The sequence below is a fragment of the Strix aluco genome, chromosome 17, assembly GCF_031877795.1.
Source record: "Strix aluco isolate bStrAlu1 chromosome 17, bStrAlu1.hap1, whole genome shotgun sequence".
NCBI classification, from domain to species: Eukaryota; Metazoa; Chordata; class Aves; order Strigiformes; family Strigidae; genus Strix; species Strix aluco.
In genome coordinates, this window is record NC_133947.1 from 17,149,859 (window position 1) to 17,169,759 (window position 19,901).

Here is a 19,901-nt window from a genome sequence, read left to right on the forward strand (position 1 = left end):
TTATTTCTAGGCAGCTGCCATCTAGATTTAAGCATCCTGTTTATCATCAAACTTGCAGAATTTAGCCAAAGATCAACATACCTCATGATATCCCAGGCATGATTCTGCTCGTGGACGGAGTGTTTAAATCATTTGTGTCATTGATGGGTGGGTTTTACTGGCAAGTAAAGGAGGACAGGCGTCTGTTTTGGGGCTCTTGGCCTCCTCTTGATACAGCTGATGGTGGAATTCATCTCTCTCACCTCTGCCTTTCACCACAAGGTGACTTAATCTGGTGGTAGAGAGGGACTCAGCGGTGCAAAACCTGCCATCTTGCTGTATATGGTTGTGGGGGTTACAGGGCAGTGGCTCCCTGCTCAGGAGACGCTGTTTCACAATTGAAGAGTAACTGGCCAAATCCATGCCCAGTCAAAACCAATTTGGGCTGGTAGGCAGGTAATTCTGTAGTTTCCTTGCAGGCTGAGCACCCTGGGCTGTGCCAAGGAGCTTCTCTGCTACTTGCTTGTTTCATCGTGTGGAGAAGTGCATGGTAAGGGCTTCATGTAGAGTTTGTTAGATAAGGACAGGCATAAGAGAGACGCTGTTTGGCCTGCCCAGCAGTGCATCTGGTCATCCAGTTCTCCACCAGTGGCAGTGGAGGGAACATGTTTAGGGAGAAGCTGTGAGCTGGGCAGCTTTCTGCTGCTCTTCCCCATTGCTCTCCCAGGATCCACAAAGGTTGGGCTATGGATACTGGAGGATATATCCATTTTACTATTTTTTCCCTGTCTAGTGTCTGTTTATGGGCCTGTTCTCCTGAATTTATCAAACCATCTTTTTTTGAATCTCATGAAATTATTTACCTCCAAAGCCAGGTTCTCTTGAATGGTGGGTTGTATCCCCCTCTCCTTTCTCCTCACTCCCACCATCGCACTGGCTCCATTGCTCCTGTGATCACAGGGTGAGCTACTTCAACTCACTAAAACAGCAGAAAGCAGACCTGTGCCTTAGGAAAAACATCCCCCACACCCAAGTTTTACAAATACAGCAGGAATAAAAATGTAGTTTTTAAATTAATCTCTTCAATGAGTTTTAACTTTCAGGCATTTTCACATGTACTGAACCACCATGTTTTTGTGGCTGCTCTAACTCCTGTGCTCTGTCTGCACTGTGAAACATGCTGGTGTGGGATTTCCCTGGCAGCTTTGGAAGTGATGGCTGATGCCAAGTATTCACTGGGTGCCTGCGATGGCTCTGCCACTCTGCAGTGCCACTTGTACATCGGGTGGTCGGGTGATCTCATCCACTCTGTAGCTGGCTTTCTCGGTTGTGACATGTTTCAGTAACACAGTTAGCAAGTTAAACAAGTAACACAAACTATCAGTTTGAGCATCGTTTGCCAAGGGACTATTCAAATTCTTTCTTTCTTTTAGTACTCTTAGTTTCCCATTTGCATTTGGCTTGCCATGCTTTATGGGATTTCCTGTTTTGCTCATCTGGAAAAAGTTCTCACTCCTTTTAAATTCCAGCTGTTCCCAGGATAGCCTCCTTAAACATCCTATTGAGTCATGCAAGCTTTGTATATAAAGTGGCTCTGTCTTTATGCTTGCATAGTGGCATACAGATTACCTGGGCTTCCCATACAGCATTTTTAACATTCTCCAGGATCCTTGTAGGATTCCTTCTTTTTGTTGCTTTTTCTATTTCTGTTTATTCTGTTTTGACAAGTTGCCTCATTTTTTTATATAGTTCTTTTTCTTGAAATTGAGTGTTTATGAGTCAGATTTGGTGGCTTTCTGTCACACTACAGGATAATGCTTCCTAAAAGAGCAATTGTAAAGGGCCCTGCTTCAGTTTTCTTCTGAGAAACAGGTCACTTGGAGCACTTGTGTGCCCAGTGTCACTTAAGGGAAGAGATGGGGTCTGACACGAGTACAGCCCAGTGAACTCGGTGGAGTTAACATCTCAGAACCTGGGCAGATGTACCCTGCAGGGAGCTGATAGCTTCAGGCACACTGAGCAGTCTTGATTTACTGCTGAAGCAGTTGGCATTTTCCATCCTATGTCTCTGTTGCATTCATGGAGGCATTTACAAACTGCTCCCATAACTCATAAGGGAGGATGATCACAATGGCTGGAAGAAGACGTGGTCAATTGCTGCATTCCATATCTGTGTTTCCACCCTCTCTCAAATAAGACATTATTACCTATTTTATCAAAAGGCTTCTATCTATTTCAGAAACTTATAACATGAATGCCCATGCTGATGTTTGCTAGATGTTAATTTATAGCCCTGGTTGCTTGTATGGAGGGAGCACCATGAAGACTAGTGAGTTAATTACTTTATTGGTGTATTTGCCTACTCTGTATGTTGTACGTGCATGTCAACTTAGACTGCAGGATTTGGAGCTGACTCCAGTTCTCATTATGTGTCCAGTCCTGATTACATGAGCCAGTCAAGATGTTCATGTGATTGTCTGATAGGCTCATTCAGTTCACTAAAACAGCAGAAAGCTAGCCTGGCAAAAAGTCAGCATTAAATCTGCTCACGTTGCAGTCAAGCATGCCAGACACTGCCTAAGGCAAGGTTTGGGTCACGGCTGCAAGGGGATGGAGGAGCAGAGAAGAGAACTGGAAGGTCTGATGTTCCTTTTCGGAGGCTGAGGTGAAACTTTAGTTCCTCTGTATCCTGAAATAATACCCTACAACAAGGCAATGCAGACAAGCAAACTGAGATCTGTCTTATATTCTGTATACACTTTATCTAAATTGATTAGACTTAGCATATCTTGAAGCTAAGTGCAGGCCCCTGTGTATCATCTGGCAGTGTTGTGAGCACATACTTTATCTGCTCAGTGATTCAAATGAAGAGCTAACACTGCCAAAAACCCCAGTTTCTTAAGTCAAATCTCAAAGCAAGGTCTTTATACTAAACAGATTTGGGAAAAAGGTGGTACACAGGAGCTGAAGGAGCCTTTTCACCAGTCAGTTCACTGATCCAAGTGAAAACTAGTCCTGGAAAAAACAATTGAGGAGGCAGTAAGCAGATCTGACTTGCCACGTTACAGCATAATCATCAACCTGGTGTAAGGGAAGAAGAAAGAATTTCTGGCTGGCATAGGGGGCATCCCTTTTGGCAGCAACCCACAATTATATTAAATGAATAATGAAATTACATCCTGAAATGATTCTGAGTTGCCCTATATCTGTTGCTGGTTTTAGCTGTGTTGAGATGCCTCTCCTGTGCTGGCCAGCTGCCCGAGAAGAGGCATAAAATTCAGCCTGACAACACACAAGGATGTTTTAATTCACAGGCTGGAAATGGTGGAAGGGACAGCAGTACAGCAGTTGTGATGGTTCTAAAGTAATGACACTGATACTTGAGAAGAGATTGTCCTTCAGATGATGCAGGATGGGCAATAAGCCAAACTAAAAGAGCTTGTTCTGGGAAGCTCCAAGGGACAGTGTTACATGGGTAAGGGAAAGATGCAGTTAATTAATGAGGAAGAAGGGGGACAAAAGCATATAAGGAAAATCTAATTTTAGCAATTTGATTTTCATACAGTATACATGTGTTCTTACAATTTACATCAGTCCTGTGAATGGTGCTTTTGCAAGCGGTCTGCAGTTAGAGCAAATTAAAATAGTGAAACTGCATCCTGAGAGTTAAATCTGTCTTCTGTGTACATCTGTAATCTTATATTCAATAGATGAAATTGTTTAATAGTAAACAATATGTATTTGCTGTGATAAAGTTTAAAAGGTCTCTCCTGTGTCTGGTGGATAACTTGGAAATGGAGATGTTGAAATGTTTGATCAGCTTTTGCCTGCAAGTATACTATTTTCTGATGGCCAAAATCCATTTATTCAAGCTTGAATGCAGTAAAAAGAAAAGTTTGGTTTTGCTCTACGAAGACGTTAGTAGAAGTGGTTTAGATGTGCATATATACACATATATTTGATGGCCGGGCCCAAAGAGTTGTGGGGAACGGAGTTAAATCCAGTTGGCAGCCGGTCACGAGTGCTGTCCCCCAGGGCTCGGGTTTGGGGCCACTCCTGTTTAACATCTTTATTGATGATCTAGACGAGGGGATCGAGTGCACCCTCACTCAGTTTGCAGATGACACCAAGTTGGGTGGGAGTGTTGATCTGCTCGAGGGTAGGGAGGCTCTGCAGAGAGACCTGGACAGGCTGGAGCGATGGGCTGAGGCCAACTGTATGAGCTTCACTAAGGGCAAATGCCGGGTGCTGCCCTTGGGCCACAACAACCCCCAGCAGCGCTACAGGCTTGGGGAGGGGTGGCTGGAGAGCTGCCAGTCAGAGAGGGACCTGGGGGTGTTGATTGACAGCTGGCTGAACAGGAGCCAGCAGTGTGCCCAGGTGGCCAAGAAGGCCAGTGGCATCCTGGTTTGTATCAGCCATAGCGTGGCCAGCAGGGACAGGGAAGGGATCTGACCCCTGTGCACGGCACTGGAGAGGCCACACTCCAATTTCTGGGTTCAGTTTTGGGCCCCTCACTCCAAAAAGGCCATTGAATGACTCGAGCGTGTCCAGAGAAGGGCAACGGAGCTGGTGCGGGGTCTGGAGCACAGGTCTGATGGGGAGCGGCTGAGGGAACTGGGGGGGTTTAGTCTGGAGAAGAGGAGGCTGAGGGGAGACCTCATGGCCCTCTACAGCTACCTGAAAGGAGGGTGCAGAGAGGGGGGATGAGTCTCTTTAACCAAGTAAGAAGTGATAGGACAAGAGGTAATGGCCTCAAGCTGCACCAGGGAAGGTTTAGACTGGCTCTTAGGAAGGATTTCTTTGCAGAAGGGGTTGTTGGGCGTTGGAATGGGCTGCCCAGGGAGGTGGTGGAGTCCCCATCCCTGGAGGTGTTCAAGAGGCGGGTTGACATGGCGCTTGGGGATCTGGTGTAGTTGGGATCTGTCAGTGCTAGGTTAACAGTTGGACTAGATGATCTTCAAGATCCTTTCCAACCGAGATAATTCTGTGATTCTGTATACATACACAGCACAATGAAAGGGTGTTAGTAACCTGAATGAGCTGATACTAGAAGCAGTTGTGTTGTCTTAGTTGCTGAGGAGCAGAATATATTTGTTCTTCCTGAGCTTTGGACATGTCTGTGATGATTTCTGTACCCACATTAAGCTAGGTTTATCCAGGCTACACTATGTTAAACTGCACATGCAAAAAAATATGAACAAAAATACTTGGTGCAATTCCTTCACCACTGATTGTATGTTACTACATCAGGTTTAGGTTGTACAATTTGTATGAGTGAACACAAGAAGTTTAACGTAGCTTTATTTTTAAAATGAAAGTGACTCTACACACTTGTCTTGTACATCTGATCTGAATATTTTTCTTCCATCCCAATAGCACTTCACACAAATGAGTTAGAAAAGATCAATCACAATTGCATTACAAACTATGAAAACTGATGTCTGACTAAATGTTTGTTTAGCTATACCATGCTTAAAAGTCAATTCCTCCCACACAGCAAGAAGGCTCAGTTGGGTGTAAAGGTTATATTTATCAATGCAATGTAAAGTTTGGTAGCCAGTGAAAATGCAACTTTTTCAATAAGATAAAATGCAAAATCAGCGTTAAATTTCAGTAAATTGAAATGTGCAGCTTGACGATAAAAATCGTTGTTAAAATCTCGTTTAAACAGATTTCCAATCCATCTTGCTCTGGAACACTTTATTTTGCTCAATGGGATACATGTTTTTATTTGATTAACTTTTTTTACTTAAAATGTAAAAACACCCAGTCAATTAGTAGCAAGCATAGTTAAAGCAGAAACAAGCTTGAAAATCAAACTGCAGAGGGAACCGAAGGATCTGGTGGAAAGCATTCGGATTTAATCATAAGCTGGTTACAAGTAAGTTGCTGTCGAGGAGACCAGTTTCCCCATTTGGCTTGTGTCAGACCAAGGATGTGTGCTTGCAGAGCAGTTGTGTTCAGCTGCACATATTGCATGTGTGTGGGTGAGAGCTTGAAGGTGTTGTCACGGGGTGGATGGAGGAGATGGCACGGGGAGAAGCTGTGGTGGGTGCAGTGATGGTAGACAGTGCTGATGAAGAGCGATGAATGTTTTGGTTGGGGCAAATGTCCAACTGAAGCCTTCAAGAGCCCTCACTCATGCCTGGGTGGGACCTTCTGAACTACAGGGGTTGTGGAAGCAGGTGGCTCAGCAGAGGGGCAGGCGTCTTCGAACAGATCCATTTCCACATGTCCTTCACCATAAAACTGGTAAAAATGGCCCTGTGGTTTAGTTGGAGCTGTGTGAGTTGCTGACGCTGGATGATGCAGGTACTGCTTTAGAGTGGTGCCACTGGGCAAGAAGGGGACATGGAAAAATCAGGTGAATAACATGATCAGTAATAATAGCCACTGCTTATTTCATTTGCAGTGGGGAGAACAGCTTATTAATGGAAGTGCTGCAAAGCTATTTGAAAGAGATACTGTGACCAGAAAAGGCTCTTTTGGAGACAATAATTTGTGTTGTTTTAATGGGGGAAATTTCCCATTCCAGTTTTTATCCTGGATACCCCCACTCTAAAACTTCTTGGGCTGTACGGTACAGGGGAGTTCTGCATCGTTCAGTGTTTTCATGGGCATTGGTCTGGGTAACCCAAAACAATTTGAAGACTTTTACATTATTCTTGCTTAATCAGCCCTATAGTTGATGCCTGTTAATTCACATGGGGACTAAGGATGGTGTCCTGCTGGCTGAGCTCAGTTACACACATGGCAGTGTGACGCTCCTTGTAATTAGAATTGGATTCCTTCTCCAAAATTAATGGAAAGCTGGGCATGGACCTTTTCCTTACAAAACCATTGTTAAATGTAGGTCTTGTTTAAACTCCTTAGAAAGTATATTTAGCAGCTGGCATTTCTGTCCCGGGTGTAACCCAGATTTTGAGGAGGTAAAAGCATGCTGTGTTAGGAAGCTGCTGTCGCTCGTGTGCAGTAGCTGGCACTGTGCTGGTTAAGCAGAACGTAATTTCTCTCTGCAGGCTCGCAGTTTGTCTTGGAGGTGGAGCGCCATGTGGTGCATTCCCAAAAATATATGAGCTGGAACGCAAAGCGAGTAACCTAGGAAAATATTTTGAAAGTGAATTTGGACCCTTTGCCTGTTTTGCTGGAAGTTTACTGTGTTAGCCAGCGTTTCAGTATAGAAAACAGAGTAGCTGATGCAGGTGGTTTGGAAGCACAGTGCTATCAAGAGGCTTACAAAGCACTGAGGAGCAACGTAACAGGAGTGCCCAAGGGTCTCAAAGGCCATAAATGAAACTTAGTCCTGGCATATAGATCTTATTTTAACTGTGGTCTGCCCAGCCAGGCTGAGGAACCTTGTTAGGCAGCTTGTCTTCCAGCGTGTGTGCGAGAGAGAAGCAAAGGAGGTACAGGAAGCAGGAATCCCCTTCTGTAGAGAGGAAAAAGCTGTGGTGTAAAGCTACACAACACAGGCGGCTGAATAAATGTCTGAGCTGCAAACCTGAGGACTGTGGATGGTGTGCTTGTTCTTGCACTGGCTGCAAATTCTGGGTTTGTTCCCATCTTCCTTTGCACACCCTGGAGCAGCATTTCTTCTTTCCATCTTGTAAGAAGCAGATAGCTGTGTCAGAGAGCAGTTCTTGGAAACCTAACCCAGATTGTCATGGCTGTAATTGGAGTCAGTTCCGAGGGAGGAGGCTTCTTCAGCTGGCCTCTGCTGGCTTCCAAACCAGGGACCATATTTTTAAGTATATTTAATGCCATATTTTGTAACATAGCTTGATAACTGTCTTGTGTAATTTTGCCTCAATGCAGTTAACATACAAAGCAGGAGTATAACGGGCTACAGAGTTAACAAATTAGAAGCTGTAGTCGTGTAGAGATGAATGAAGAAGAATTTTCAGCCTCTGAATACAAGATTTTGTTGCACTGAGTTCCTAAATGGCATGGAGAGGTTGCACCTCCATAGCAAAACACAATATTCAAGGAAGTGCCCAGAGGGTTGGATTCAGGGTCCAGCTCTTGAAGCTTGCGGCTCTGTGGGTGCAGGTCTGTAGCACTCACGCTCTTGGCTTACTGAATTTACCTTAACACAACTTCTTTTTCTGTATATTGAAATTAGGTGAATTGAGAGCACCCTTATCTTGAAGTAAGAAAGCAAGCACATATTTCAGATCTTATAGGTAAATGGTTTCTTTCTGAGGCTCAACTGCCTTGTTTTTTTGCAGCCCTCTGTGCCCTACCCTGAGTTCTAGTCTTCGTGCTAATGATTCACCAAATGTTTTTCCTCGATTCTTACTGGTTTTCAAAGAGCATAGAGTCTATTCCATCTTCGGGAAGCCCTTGGAAAGGGATGGATGCTTTAAATTGGGGTATTTGCGTGTATTTATAGTCATACAAATGGAGGCAAGAGGAATACTTGCAAAGCAGGTGGTACTGGGACATTTATAGAAAAATATATAATTTATGCAGGGATCATTCCAGGCAAACCTTTTGCTTTGCCTGTAGCCTGTCTTCTACAGAGCTCTTCTCTGTGCTGTGAATATTTATGCTGCTTTGTTGTGGTATTTTAAACTTGTTTTCAGCTTATGAAATGACATATTAGTCTTTTAAATAACAGGAAGAGTGGAGGGAGAGAATTGATTGTTTCCTGGGCAGACATGTCTGCAGATCTTTTTACAAGGAGTCTTGAACATGGTTGGAGCAGAGGCTAGCCCAGCTCACCAATACCCCACCCTTCCCTTTGCCTCTGTGTTTGGAGATGTACTTTACCAGGTCTGTCTGCTACAAAGCATTCTCTTTTGAGAAATTTTTGTGGCCTTTTTTGGCAAATGTGTCCCTTTGCTATGTTTCAAGCTGAAAGCTGTGTTGCTGTTAGCGTAGCAGGGTGCTCGGGTGAAGTTGTGGTGAGTAGAGGGAGTCAGACCTCCTGCTGTAATAACAAGTTACCCAGATTTGGTCCAGGGCAATCACATTCAGCTTGCTAAGACCTTGAGAAGAGAAAAGTGTGTGCATCTGCCTACAGAATATCCTCTGAATGGATTGAAATGAAGTCCCGAGGCTGTGAGCCATTTTCTGGAGAGTTCACAAGTGAGTGGATTGAGAAGAGCTGGTTCAGCAGTCTAAAAACAGCTGCTCGCAAGCAGTGATGGGGACCCCCTGTACCTTTTCCTTCGAAAAACCTTTGAAAAGCTTTGAGTTTCTAAGAAAGCAGAAAAAAAAATCAGATTTGCTGCATGAGCAGATTAGAATCAAAATGTTTAGAAAAGAAATCCACCATCTGGCCATTTGTGGCTGTACAGGTTTAATCTTTCTGTCTGATTTTGCTCTCAGTTCAGTAATTTTCAGTGGCTTCCTGGCTCATCTCAGCATTCGGTCCCCTTTGGCCCCTCCAGAGGTCCTGCTGTTGCTCCTGCAGCCTGGGTGAGGGCCTGCTCCGAGCCAGCGTCTCCCAGGCTGACTGTGCTGCAGACTGCATGCAGAGCATGTCTCCTACTCCTGCGTGCTCTCCTACAGAGGTGTTCCCAGCTACGTGAGCCCAGTTGGTGTTAAGGAAGGTGGTTTCTTCTCTTTCAAGGAAGTTTCACCTAATTCTGAGTCCAGCAGCCAAAACAGCAGCTTTTCTTGTGGCTGCCCAGCTTGCTATAAAAAAGGAACACGCAGTGCAGATATAATATAGCAGATGGATGCCTTAGCTCCTAGAGACCCTCCTTCCCCTAAACAGTATTTGGAGAATAGTGGACCAGGAAGATAAGTACCAGATTAATTTTAGAGTGACGTTGTTTATTGTGTGCACTGTAGTTGGATCTAGAGACAAAGTATGAAATCGAGGTTGATGAGATAAAAGCATTTGATAATCCTTGCTTTGAACACCTACTTAGTTTTTTATTATTTTCGTATAACAAATGATTAACAAAGTAGTGCATGGGATTTACAAAATGTCTCCCTCTCTCTAGACTTTCCACGCTTCACTGCCTGGCATGCTTATATCAGCAGCAAACAATGTCCTGGGGCAGGTTTATGCAGGATGCATCCCAGGGCTTTCTGGAAGTTATTGATCTTCATATAGCTCAGGGTTAACTAGGAGGAGTGTCTGCAAAGCTTTAGCAAAAATATCTTTGAGCAATCTAATGCAGAGCAATTGGTACTCTTGAGTTGTTCTTTGGTCAGTCGAAGTTTGATAGAGAGTGATTATTAGATGCCCTGCTTCACTGTAGACTGGTTTATAGGCAAAAGTGCTAGGCGTGAGCCTAAGACTCATGAACCACAAAACAAGTGTAACTTACCACTCCCTTGTGTATAAAAACTGACAGAGAAAGGTGGCCAGTGTGTGCACAGTTTTTTTAATCCCTTTGAGTAGAGTGGACAACTTCTTGGTCTCTTGGGTGACAAGTAACTAGCTCTTCCTCTGGGGCTTACAGTGCATTATATAATGACCTTTACTGAATAAAAATTCATCGTGGGGTAAGGAGGATGTTACCTGCAAATTAACTGGTTCCTTGGAACTCTCACAACTGACGTGTTTTACAGCAAGAAAATCTGGAAAAAAAAAAAAATAAAAAAAATTTCAAGTTTCCCAAAGCAAAGGAGCTAAAAGAGAAGGAGTTGCTATGGCTGATTTTCAGAGGGAAAAGACATTGTGATTTGTTTTGTGCCAGGCTGGCTTCAGCCATGCCAATGTTAGTGCTGGTGTAGAGGGGTGATGAGAATGCACAGCTTTGCACAGCATTTGGGGTGAGGGGAACCCCTCCTTCCAGGGGCAGTGCATGTTTGTGTGGAATTAAGGTGGCTGGAGAAGCACAGTTGCAGTATTATTTTTCTACTTTTTTTTTCTTCCGTGGTTAGCAGCAATATATTATCTTGGACAAAGAATTTGATTTGTGACAGTATTTGAGAATCTTTTTCTAGCATGCTCAGCTAACGCCCAGGAAGCCCACCACATGCCTATTCCTGTCCCTACTTATGTCCATGACTTCTTTTATTTCATCTACAGTAATATGTATAGTTTTCCTGAACAACCAAATAATCTGCACCATCAGGCATGATCATCTCCTATTGCCAGAGCTGTCTTCATCTTGCTGCAACTGCCTGCTCTAGAAATTCTCCTGTCTGGAAACACAGGTAGAGCCTCTGGCTCTAAAATAAGTTAATGGTAAACTCTGTCTTATTTTATCTTCATCCTCGTTGCTGTATTTATAGTAGAAGTTTTCTTCTCTGACTCTGTGGCAGCAATGATTTCCCATAGACATATGGCACCCTCACGTACCGTTGATTACATTTTTTTCTTTCCTTTGATGACTCTGCACCACCTGATGGAGAATGATTGTTTGGGCTGCACAGTTAACAGTGTTACCCTGCACATGTTCAGCTGGAACGGGACTATCTGGCGGCTATTTTTATATCCCACCTCATAAAACAAGGGCTGTCTTGGGTTCCAGACTGTCTTATGTTCTGCCAGCAAGGTACTTGGATCTCCACACTTCTGTCTCCCATGTGCAAATGCAGTGTTGGCTGCATGTCTCGTGGATTACAGGCACAGCTTTGTCTTTACTGGCTGGATGCTGTGGTGAGGGTGTCAGGCACGGCGATGAGATGTCAGTATTCCTGCAGATTGAACACAGTTTTTCACTCTGCTGATCCAGTCATTTCCAGTCCATTTCCAGGCAGAATATGCCTGAAGTACCAGCAATGCATGGAAGTGAATCCAGACTTTCTCAATAGAAGGGCCTGAGCTTTCAGGGACAGCTTTCAGTGGGCAAGGCCACGTGCAGGTAGGGACACAGTGCAAGCATGGGGTTTGCCTTCTGTGGTTACAGGTGCTTTGTGTTGCACCGAGAACCAGCTTGTTTCAGGCTTCAGTTTAAGCATATGCAAGTCTAATGAAAGACCTTGAAGCTTTCTTTGGCTAGCATCTCTTGTAATACTGTTTCTAACAATATGCCTTTGTTTCAGAATCACCTATTTGCTGCTCTGAGGATTAATTGGCTCCACTTACAGCACCATGGACGAACTGCAGGATGTTCAGTTGACAGAGATCAAACCACTCCTGAATGATAAGGTAATGCTAGCTGCTCCTTCGCTCTCACAGGTGTACGCTGGCTGACTTTGTGTCTGGCAAGGAGCCATGATTGCCACAATCTGTTTACAGCTTGAAGTAAACTTAAGTACTATAAATGCTTCCCCACTCTGATAATCCACCACCGCATACTCTTACAAAGTCTCAGGGAAAGGCAGACCACCACAGTTCAGGTAAGTTGGGAGTCCCAGCCAAACAGTTTGTCGTGCCTGTACAAAGGCAGGGCAGGAATTGGAAAGGTGATACTATTCTTGACCTGGTAGAGCTGTAGAACCTCTAATAAGTTCCTGCTTGTTAGAGAAATGTTGGATTGTATTCCATTTTCTTTTTTTTACTTTTCTGTTTAAAATCTTTTGTCTTAAATTATCCTTTTGTGTTTTGACCCTCAAAACAACCCTGTCTCCCTGATTTAGTAATGGAGAACCATTTCCTTTTAATATCTATAGAGCCTAGCTAGAGAAGTCCAGATTCATGCAATACTGAAACTTTGGAAAGTCATTGTATTGCAGCAGCTGTTTAAGGCTTTCACTCTTGTCTTCTGTGGGCTGGAGGAGAGCCATCTGGGCTTTAGGAAAGCCCTAGCCTCACTGGATTCTGCCACAAACTGTTGCTCTGAGTGCCTAAGTCATTATGGACCATCCCAACAAGATCTAGAATCTTGCATCTGCAAATTGTCATTATGAATGATGCAGTTTGCTCACTTTCCATACTTCACAGCCAAGTTTGGTGTGTGAAGCAGTTCCCAGTGCTTTGCTGTTGAATAGCTGACATCAAGAACTAGCTTGTGTTGCCAAAGAGAGATGGTACTTTGTCCACTCACTGTGTGTTTGCGGAAGACTGCGCTGTCTAGTGCAGACTCCCACACTAACTGGATGAAATCTCTGAAATTCTGCTATGTTCTAATCTGTGCTGCTTAGTTTTTGCTCTTTTCTTTAGTGTGCTAGCATATCTGTTTAGTATCTGTGAAATCTAAAAATTCAGTTGAAATCTGCAGACCAGCTGCCTGTTCTTACAGTCTAATGCTGACTACTAGGCTTCCACCATAGCTTAAACGTAATTTTTAAAATGTTTCCAGGGAGGGTGAGCCTTGGAAGAACAAAATCGGTGTAGACCAGCAGATAAAAATACAGAAAGGCCTTGAAAACAGTTTATGATTTCAAAATGAGAGATAAACGTTTACAGAAGGCAAACTTCCTAAATGCAGTGCCCCAGATCTTGCTTATGATTCTCCTAGGATTTTCTCTGTTTGGATTCAAGAGAGTAGATTTCCCTTGCTTCAGTGAGCTGACTTAAGTAGGAGGTATTGAAGCATGCCAAAATGAGGTGTTTTTAACTTGATAAGTTTTCAGGCTCTCTGTCAAGTATTGCCTGATCAGTCCCATCAGGTCCTTGCCATGGTGTCATCTACACAGCCACTTCTCTTACCTTATAGCTGGGACAGTTCTGGTTTAAATGCAGAGTGCTCACCTGAACAGCGCAGTGGTGCTAACCAGCATACAGAAGGGCACATACAAAGTGATCTTTGGTTTCCTTGACTCAGTTTTGAAGTTACAGGAAGTATGTTCTATCTTAGTAGGAAAAAATATGAAGAGTGGCTCCAGAACCGTCCTCAGCATAGCATGGGAAGAGAAGTGTGCTGTGGTTCTCCTTTTTACACTTTGTTAAACAAAAAGAAATGCCTCAGGGTGCTACCATCTCTGAGGTCTGGTCCTTATTAATGCTTTCAAGCTTGAAATAATACACATGTGCTCTTTAGACCTAGTGTATGGAGCATATGGGTGTGGTGCCATAATGTGCTGTTCTGTGCAAAGTCAGAGTCCAAAAAGTATTGAGCAGGCAGTTCACTAAGATTTTTACTGACCAACCCACTTTAGATGTAGGAGTTTGAGCCAGCATGGATTAAGGGCCAGAAATAGTACAGTAAAACTCTTAAGGTGCTAATGGGTGAGTGCTCAAGAACTCTTCAGATACAAAGGCTACTGTACGGAGAGAAGGAGCTCTGGTGTCTTAAACTCTAAAACTGGTGGAATTGTCTGGGAAATGAAAATGGGTCATACCTCATTCACTTGGCTGAACTGTAGGGTGCTGGGGACCACTGAGTCCTGGCTTTGTTTTGTCTCAAATCTAAGTCAGCAAAAAATGGCAAGCCTGACTTTTAAAGAATACAAACACTTTTATGCTAAGCCTAATAGAAAGTGTAGAGAAGTAAAATACATTAGATAATATATGTTCAGGCTCACTAAAATGCAGTGACTTTATACTGGGAAAGAAAAACAACTTCAAGTGTTCCCATTTAGTTGAAGGAGAGAGAAAAACCTGACCAGAAAACTTAAGTCAGTGAGACTTTATTATTCTGTCTGGTTCATATTCTGGCACCTTTGACTCCTATTAATGTAGCCTCAGTGAAAAGTTATTGAAATGTGACAGCTTAATTCTGGAGATTGAGTGGGCAGCCCTTAGGCTGGATTGGGTCACAGAATCACAGAATCGTCTAGGTTGGAAAAGACCTTGAAGCTCCTCCAGTCCAACCATTAACCTAACATTGACCGTTCCCAACTCCACCAGATCCCTCAGCGCTGGGTCAACCCGACTCTTAAACCCCTCCAGGGATGGGGACTCCCCCCCTGCCCTGGGCAGCCCATTCCAACGCCCAACAGCCCCTTCTGCAAAGAAATCCTTCCTAAGAGCCAGTCTGACCCTGCCCTGGCGCAGCTTGAGGCCATTCCCTCTTGTCCTGGCGCTGGTCCCTTGGTTCAAGAGACTCATCCCCCCTCTCTGCACCCTCCTTTCAGGTAGCTGTAGAGGGCCATGAGGTCTCCCCTCAGCCTCCTCTTCTCCAGACTAAACCCCCCCAGTTCCCTCAGCCGCTCCCCATCAGACCTGTGCTCCAGACCCCGCACCAGCTCCGTTGCCCTTCTCTGGACACGCTCGAGTCATTCAATGGCCTTTTTGGAGTGAGGGGCCCAAAACTGAACCCACTCATCGAGGGGCGGCCTCACCAGTGCTGAGCACTGGGGTAAGATCCCTTCCCTGTCCCTGCTGGCCACGCTATGGCTGATACAAGCCAGGATGCCATTGACCTTCTTGGCCACCTGGGCACACTGCTGGCTCCTGTTCAGCTGGCTGTCAGTCAACCCCCCCAGGTCCCTCTCTGACTGGCAGCTCTCCAGCCACTCCTCCCCAAGCCTGTAGCGCTGCTGGGGGTTGTTGTGGCCCAAGGGCAGCACCCGGCATTTGCCCTTAGTGAAGCTCATACAGTTGCCCTCAGCCCATCGCTCCAGCCTGTCCAGGTCTCTCTGCAGAGCCTCCCTACCCTCGAGCAGATCAACACTCCCACCCAACTTGGTGTCATCTGCAAACTGAGTGAGGGTGCACTCGATCCCCTCGTCTAGATCATCAATAAAGATGTTGAACAGGAGTGGCCCCAAACCCGAGCCCTGGGGGACAGCACTCGTGACCGGCTGCCAACTGGATTTAACTCCGTTCCCCACAACTCTTTGGGCCCGGCCATCAGCCAGTTTTTTACCCAGCAAAGCGTGTGCCCATCCAAGCTGCGAGCAGCCAGTTTTGCCAGGAGAATGCTGTGGGAAACGGTGTCAAAGGCCTTACTGAAGTCAGGGTAGACAACATCCACAGCCTTTCTGTCATCCAATGAGCAGGTCACCCTGTCGTAGAAGGAGATCAGGTTTGTCAGGCAGGACCTGCCTTTCATAAACCCATGCTGATTAGGCCTGATCCCCTGGTTGTCCATTTTATGACTTTCAGTGGCACTCGAGATGACCTGCTCCATGACCTTCCCTGGCACCGAGGTCAGACTGACAGGTCTATAGTTTCCTGGATCGTCCTTTCTGCCTTGGGTCATTTGTCTTTGAGGTGCAGCCATCACACCTTCAGAAGCCTGAAAAACTTGCCTTAATCTTAAACTTTCTTAAGACAATTAATAAATTAATGGTTTAAGGTCAGATTTTGGTGTGTTAAAATCAAGTATCCAAGAGCAGGGCATGTCAGCACTAATGCTACTTGTGCATCATGCTATACCCTGACAACAAGCAACACAATTGCAGACCATTCTTGTGTTGTGTCATTTCCTCCCTATTCCCTGCTCAGGGAATCTTGTGCTATTTTTGGTACAAATTCAGATCAGCCTTTTCTTTACTTAGCATGCTCCATCTGAGTCCATTGTTGGATACAGAAGTTTCTCATTTCTTCATAGGCTTTGTTGTAGTCCTTAATCACTGTGGCATTGGATGACTGAACTGACCTTCTTTACGACCTGGTAGATGAGAAGGCTCCACTGTCTGCATTTAACAGAGCAGGGAAAGAGGCATAGACAGAGTTGTCAGGAATCTCAACTAACTCAAACTGAAATAAGAGGGGGCTGCTTTTTATTTTCTTTTCCTCTGTCCTGAGGATTTGGTGCTTTGTGCCACATGATGTTCAGAACATAGACACAGTTCAATACTTAAAATCAGGGACATTTTTAAAACAGATTTGCAGATATCTCAGATGCCTCGGACTGAAGAACATAGGTAGTAACCTGTGTTCTTACTAATGTGGCAAAGCTCTGGGGGGAGGAGAACAGGGCCATTTGTTTACACATGGAGAGGAGTTAGGGTGCTCAGCCAGAAGAAATGTTCAGGGTGTTTCTGTTGTGCATGTGTGGTCCTAGTTGTAATTTTAGCACTAAGGTGCTATGCCTAAAACACACAAGCTAGAATGCTGTCTCAGATGATTTGCTCAGCCTTTTGCAGCATTTGACAGCACTCAGTAACATAACCTACTCTGTGGGCAGAGACAGAGCCTTACAAAGCACGTGGGCATACAGACAAGTTACTGCAGACCTTCGAACTTGCGGTACACAAATGTGTGCTGTGCTTGCCTGTGTGCGTGGTGTCACCCTCTGGGAAAAGTCCGTTGTGAATTGCTGAGCCCAGTGACCACACGCTCTGGTTTCAGTAGCTTACAGGTCACTGCATCTGCTGTGGAACGCTGCAGTTACTGCAGAGTAACTGACTGCATGGCTTGTTTTCTTGCACTCATTACATGAGATCCTAGTGGTAGTCCTTTCAAGAGTCATGCCTTCAAATTGGTAATGGGCACCAGGACCAGACAAAACCCAACCTCATAACCAGCCTGACTTTGTCAGGGTCCTTCCCATGTGCATCTGTCCCTGCTCAAATGCTCTCAACTCTCAGCTGTGTTCACAGGTGCACCCCTTAGCTGACAGCCTTGGGACAGCCCCTGGCAGCCTTGCCGACTAGTGACAGGCAGAACTTGCATGGAGTTTTCTTGTATGGGTCTCACGTTTTGCTGCTGTCCTGACTGTAGTCAGGGTAGACTGCTGAAGCAAGGGTCTCTGAGGGGAACTTTCACGATGTTGCTGGGGATGTTTTTGGGTACTATGCTGAACTCTTTTTTTTTTTTATATTTTTATTTTTTCTTTCTGGTTTTTGTTAACAGAATGCGGCTCGCAACTTCCAGGACTTCGACTGTCAGGTAAGACACGTGCAGGAGACAAGAATCTGTGGGCAGACTCCCCATGGCCTGCCAGTAATGCTGAGAGAGAGATGAAAAAGCTTTGTATCTTAATTTTTGCTCTTGTTAAGGTTTAATCCATAAGAATTTGAGTATGTCCAGTTGGCAGAAATTGCCCTTCACCCTTTCACGCAGAGCACATTGTTCTGAGCTCTGAGGAGACCTGGACTCCTTTGCCGAGGCTCCACGACATCTCACAGGATGGCTGGTCTCCTGAAAAGCAGTTTCTTGGAAACATGCAATATGCTGAACAGCTGCAGCTCTGTCACATCCCATCTGGTTCACTGGCTAGGAAAGGAGGAGCTTGCACGCTCTGTCTATTTGTGTTGAGAGGAGACTGAAGTCACCAAGCTGCCCCAGATACAGCACCCCTGCTTTGCTGGGCCTGGGTCATGACAAAGCCGTGGTCATTTTCTGGGAGGCTGTTCACCTGCCAGAGCAGTGTGGAGATGAGCCTGGTTGCTGTGGTTGCTATAGGAATAATCCTTGTAGAGGAGCGGTTGCACCACAACATCCAAGACAGAGAGGACACGTGCTTTGTTTGGCGGAGCACAGCACTGTGGTTGCAGGGTGCGTTTTGTAGAGCACAGGCTCATTTACCATGCCAGATTACCTTGCTGACTTCCCACTCAGCATGTTGGTATGCAGCCAGTGGCTTTTCTTTCCCTTCAGCTGTAGGAGGCTGCTGTGTCTGTAGCGCTCTGCTTAGCGCAGGACAGGCTTTTATTGCTGTATTACACCAGTTGTGCGGCTAGGGGGTAGAGCTGTCAACAACACACCATAGCTTTTATTAAAAGTCTGTTGATGTAGATGATTCCAGAAAACCTTATGCAAGCCTGTGCAGAACAGGAATATAATAAATACAGTCTAAGAAGATAGTTTGTATTTTTTCTATCTCTTGATATCTGAGACTGAAAGTACTCCCCATCTGGGCAGGCACATGTCACTACTGCTTTAGCTTGATTTGTTGTGAGTTTTAGTATTATCTTAAAGCCTGTAAGTATAAAAATTACTAAGCATGTTGTAATTTTAGTGACTAGTCTAAGAAGTGGCAACAGTGTTAGGCAATGATTTTTCTGTTTTAATAAAGGTAGATAATGGGTTTAAAACACTTCCCTGTACTGTCTTGTCTCCATCTGTCTTTCTGCATCTTCTCCATCTCTTCTAGAGGTACAGTGTGCTCCCATGTCAGATGGGTAATGGGTGAAAATAGGTGCAGTGCTTTTGAGTAAGAGTATTAGGTAGTACAGACACTGACTACTGTGACCTGTCTGCCATGACTGGAAAGAATATACAGTGCCTGAGTGTCTCAGTGTATTGGCCTCCACTGCACATTCTCTAATGACCCAGCAGAGCTCTTGGTTTGCCCACGCCCTGCCTGTCTGTGAGCAGTATGGTCTTGGGAGCCAGAGCAGAGTGGGAAGGTAGGAAGGAGTCCCTCTAACAGAGCTGTGCATCACTACTGCCTCTTCGCTCTAACACTTTCCCTCAACAAGCAAAGCCTCTTTGCACCCTTCTTTTTAAAAAATGCCCCAAATCTGAGGCTGTGTGAGCCCCAAAGAAACATGGTGCTGCAACCACCACCTCCTGTGCACTCAGCATGCCCTGCTGACGTCTGGGCTCGCTGTCTGCCCCGGGGCTGAGCTGTGGCACTCGCTGCCCAGCAGCCAGGGAGAGGGGCTGTCAGGAGCGCTGGGCCAGGGAAGGACGTGCTTGTTGCTTCTCTGTGCTTTGATTTAGATCAGCAGTGAGCTGGTGGCCATGGCAACAGTTGGGCAGGAGACAAGATGTTCCTTCCGGGAGCCTTCTTGGTAATTCATTTAGAATATTTTTTTTAGCAAGAAGTTAACATAGTGTCTCTTGTGTAAATGTCCCAGCCTCACCTTTCTCCGGTGTCTCCCTACAGGCTGTGGTTTCATCAGGGCACACCTGGCTTGGCCTGCTGTCCTACCTGGAAAGTATCTCCAAGGGTTGGATTCAGTCTCTGAAATCTGTCAGAGAGGATAGATGGTGCACTGGGTCCTTGGATTTTCTGCCTCAGTTGCTAATACCAGGAATGGTACTTGAAACTTGAGGCTGAGCTTTTGTGTTTCCTGTGAAAAATTACTGCTGCTTTTTAATCTGGCAAAGCATGTCCAGCTGCCACATTCAGGCCTGTGCGGAACTGGTGTGACTTTACTTACCAGTGTTTGTGAAGGGGGAATTCAAAGTGAAGAAGTTTGCTAGGGCTTTCAGAGGAAGGGAGATCCTGTTGTGTAAAGAGACACTTAAAAGCACTTAGGCTGAGGTGGGGATTTAATTTGTCCAG

At 45.1% G+C, this 19,901-nt stretch overlaps 1 protein-coding gene across 4 annotated transcripts in view; it reads left to right on the forward strand.

The window, feature by feature from the left end:
- NDRG3 (NDRG family member 3) overlaps nt 1-19,901 on the forward strand; it is a 65,210-nt gene that overhangs the window by 17,927 nt on the left and 27,382 nt on the right. For 2 of the 4 annotated variants that reach the window (XM_074842887.1, XM_074842889.1), the window contains exons 2-3: nt 11,935-12,040; nt 17,519-17,554. In XM_074842887.1, coding sequence (XP_074698988.1) covers nt 11,984-12,040; nt 17,519-17,554 — 93 coding nt within the window. In that variant the 5' untranslated portion in view covers nt 11,935-11,983. The remainder of the gene's footprint in view (nt 1-11,934; nt 12,041-17,518; nt 17,555-19,901) is intronic. The other 2 variants (XM_074842888.1, XM_074842890.1) reach the window with 1 other exon arrangement.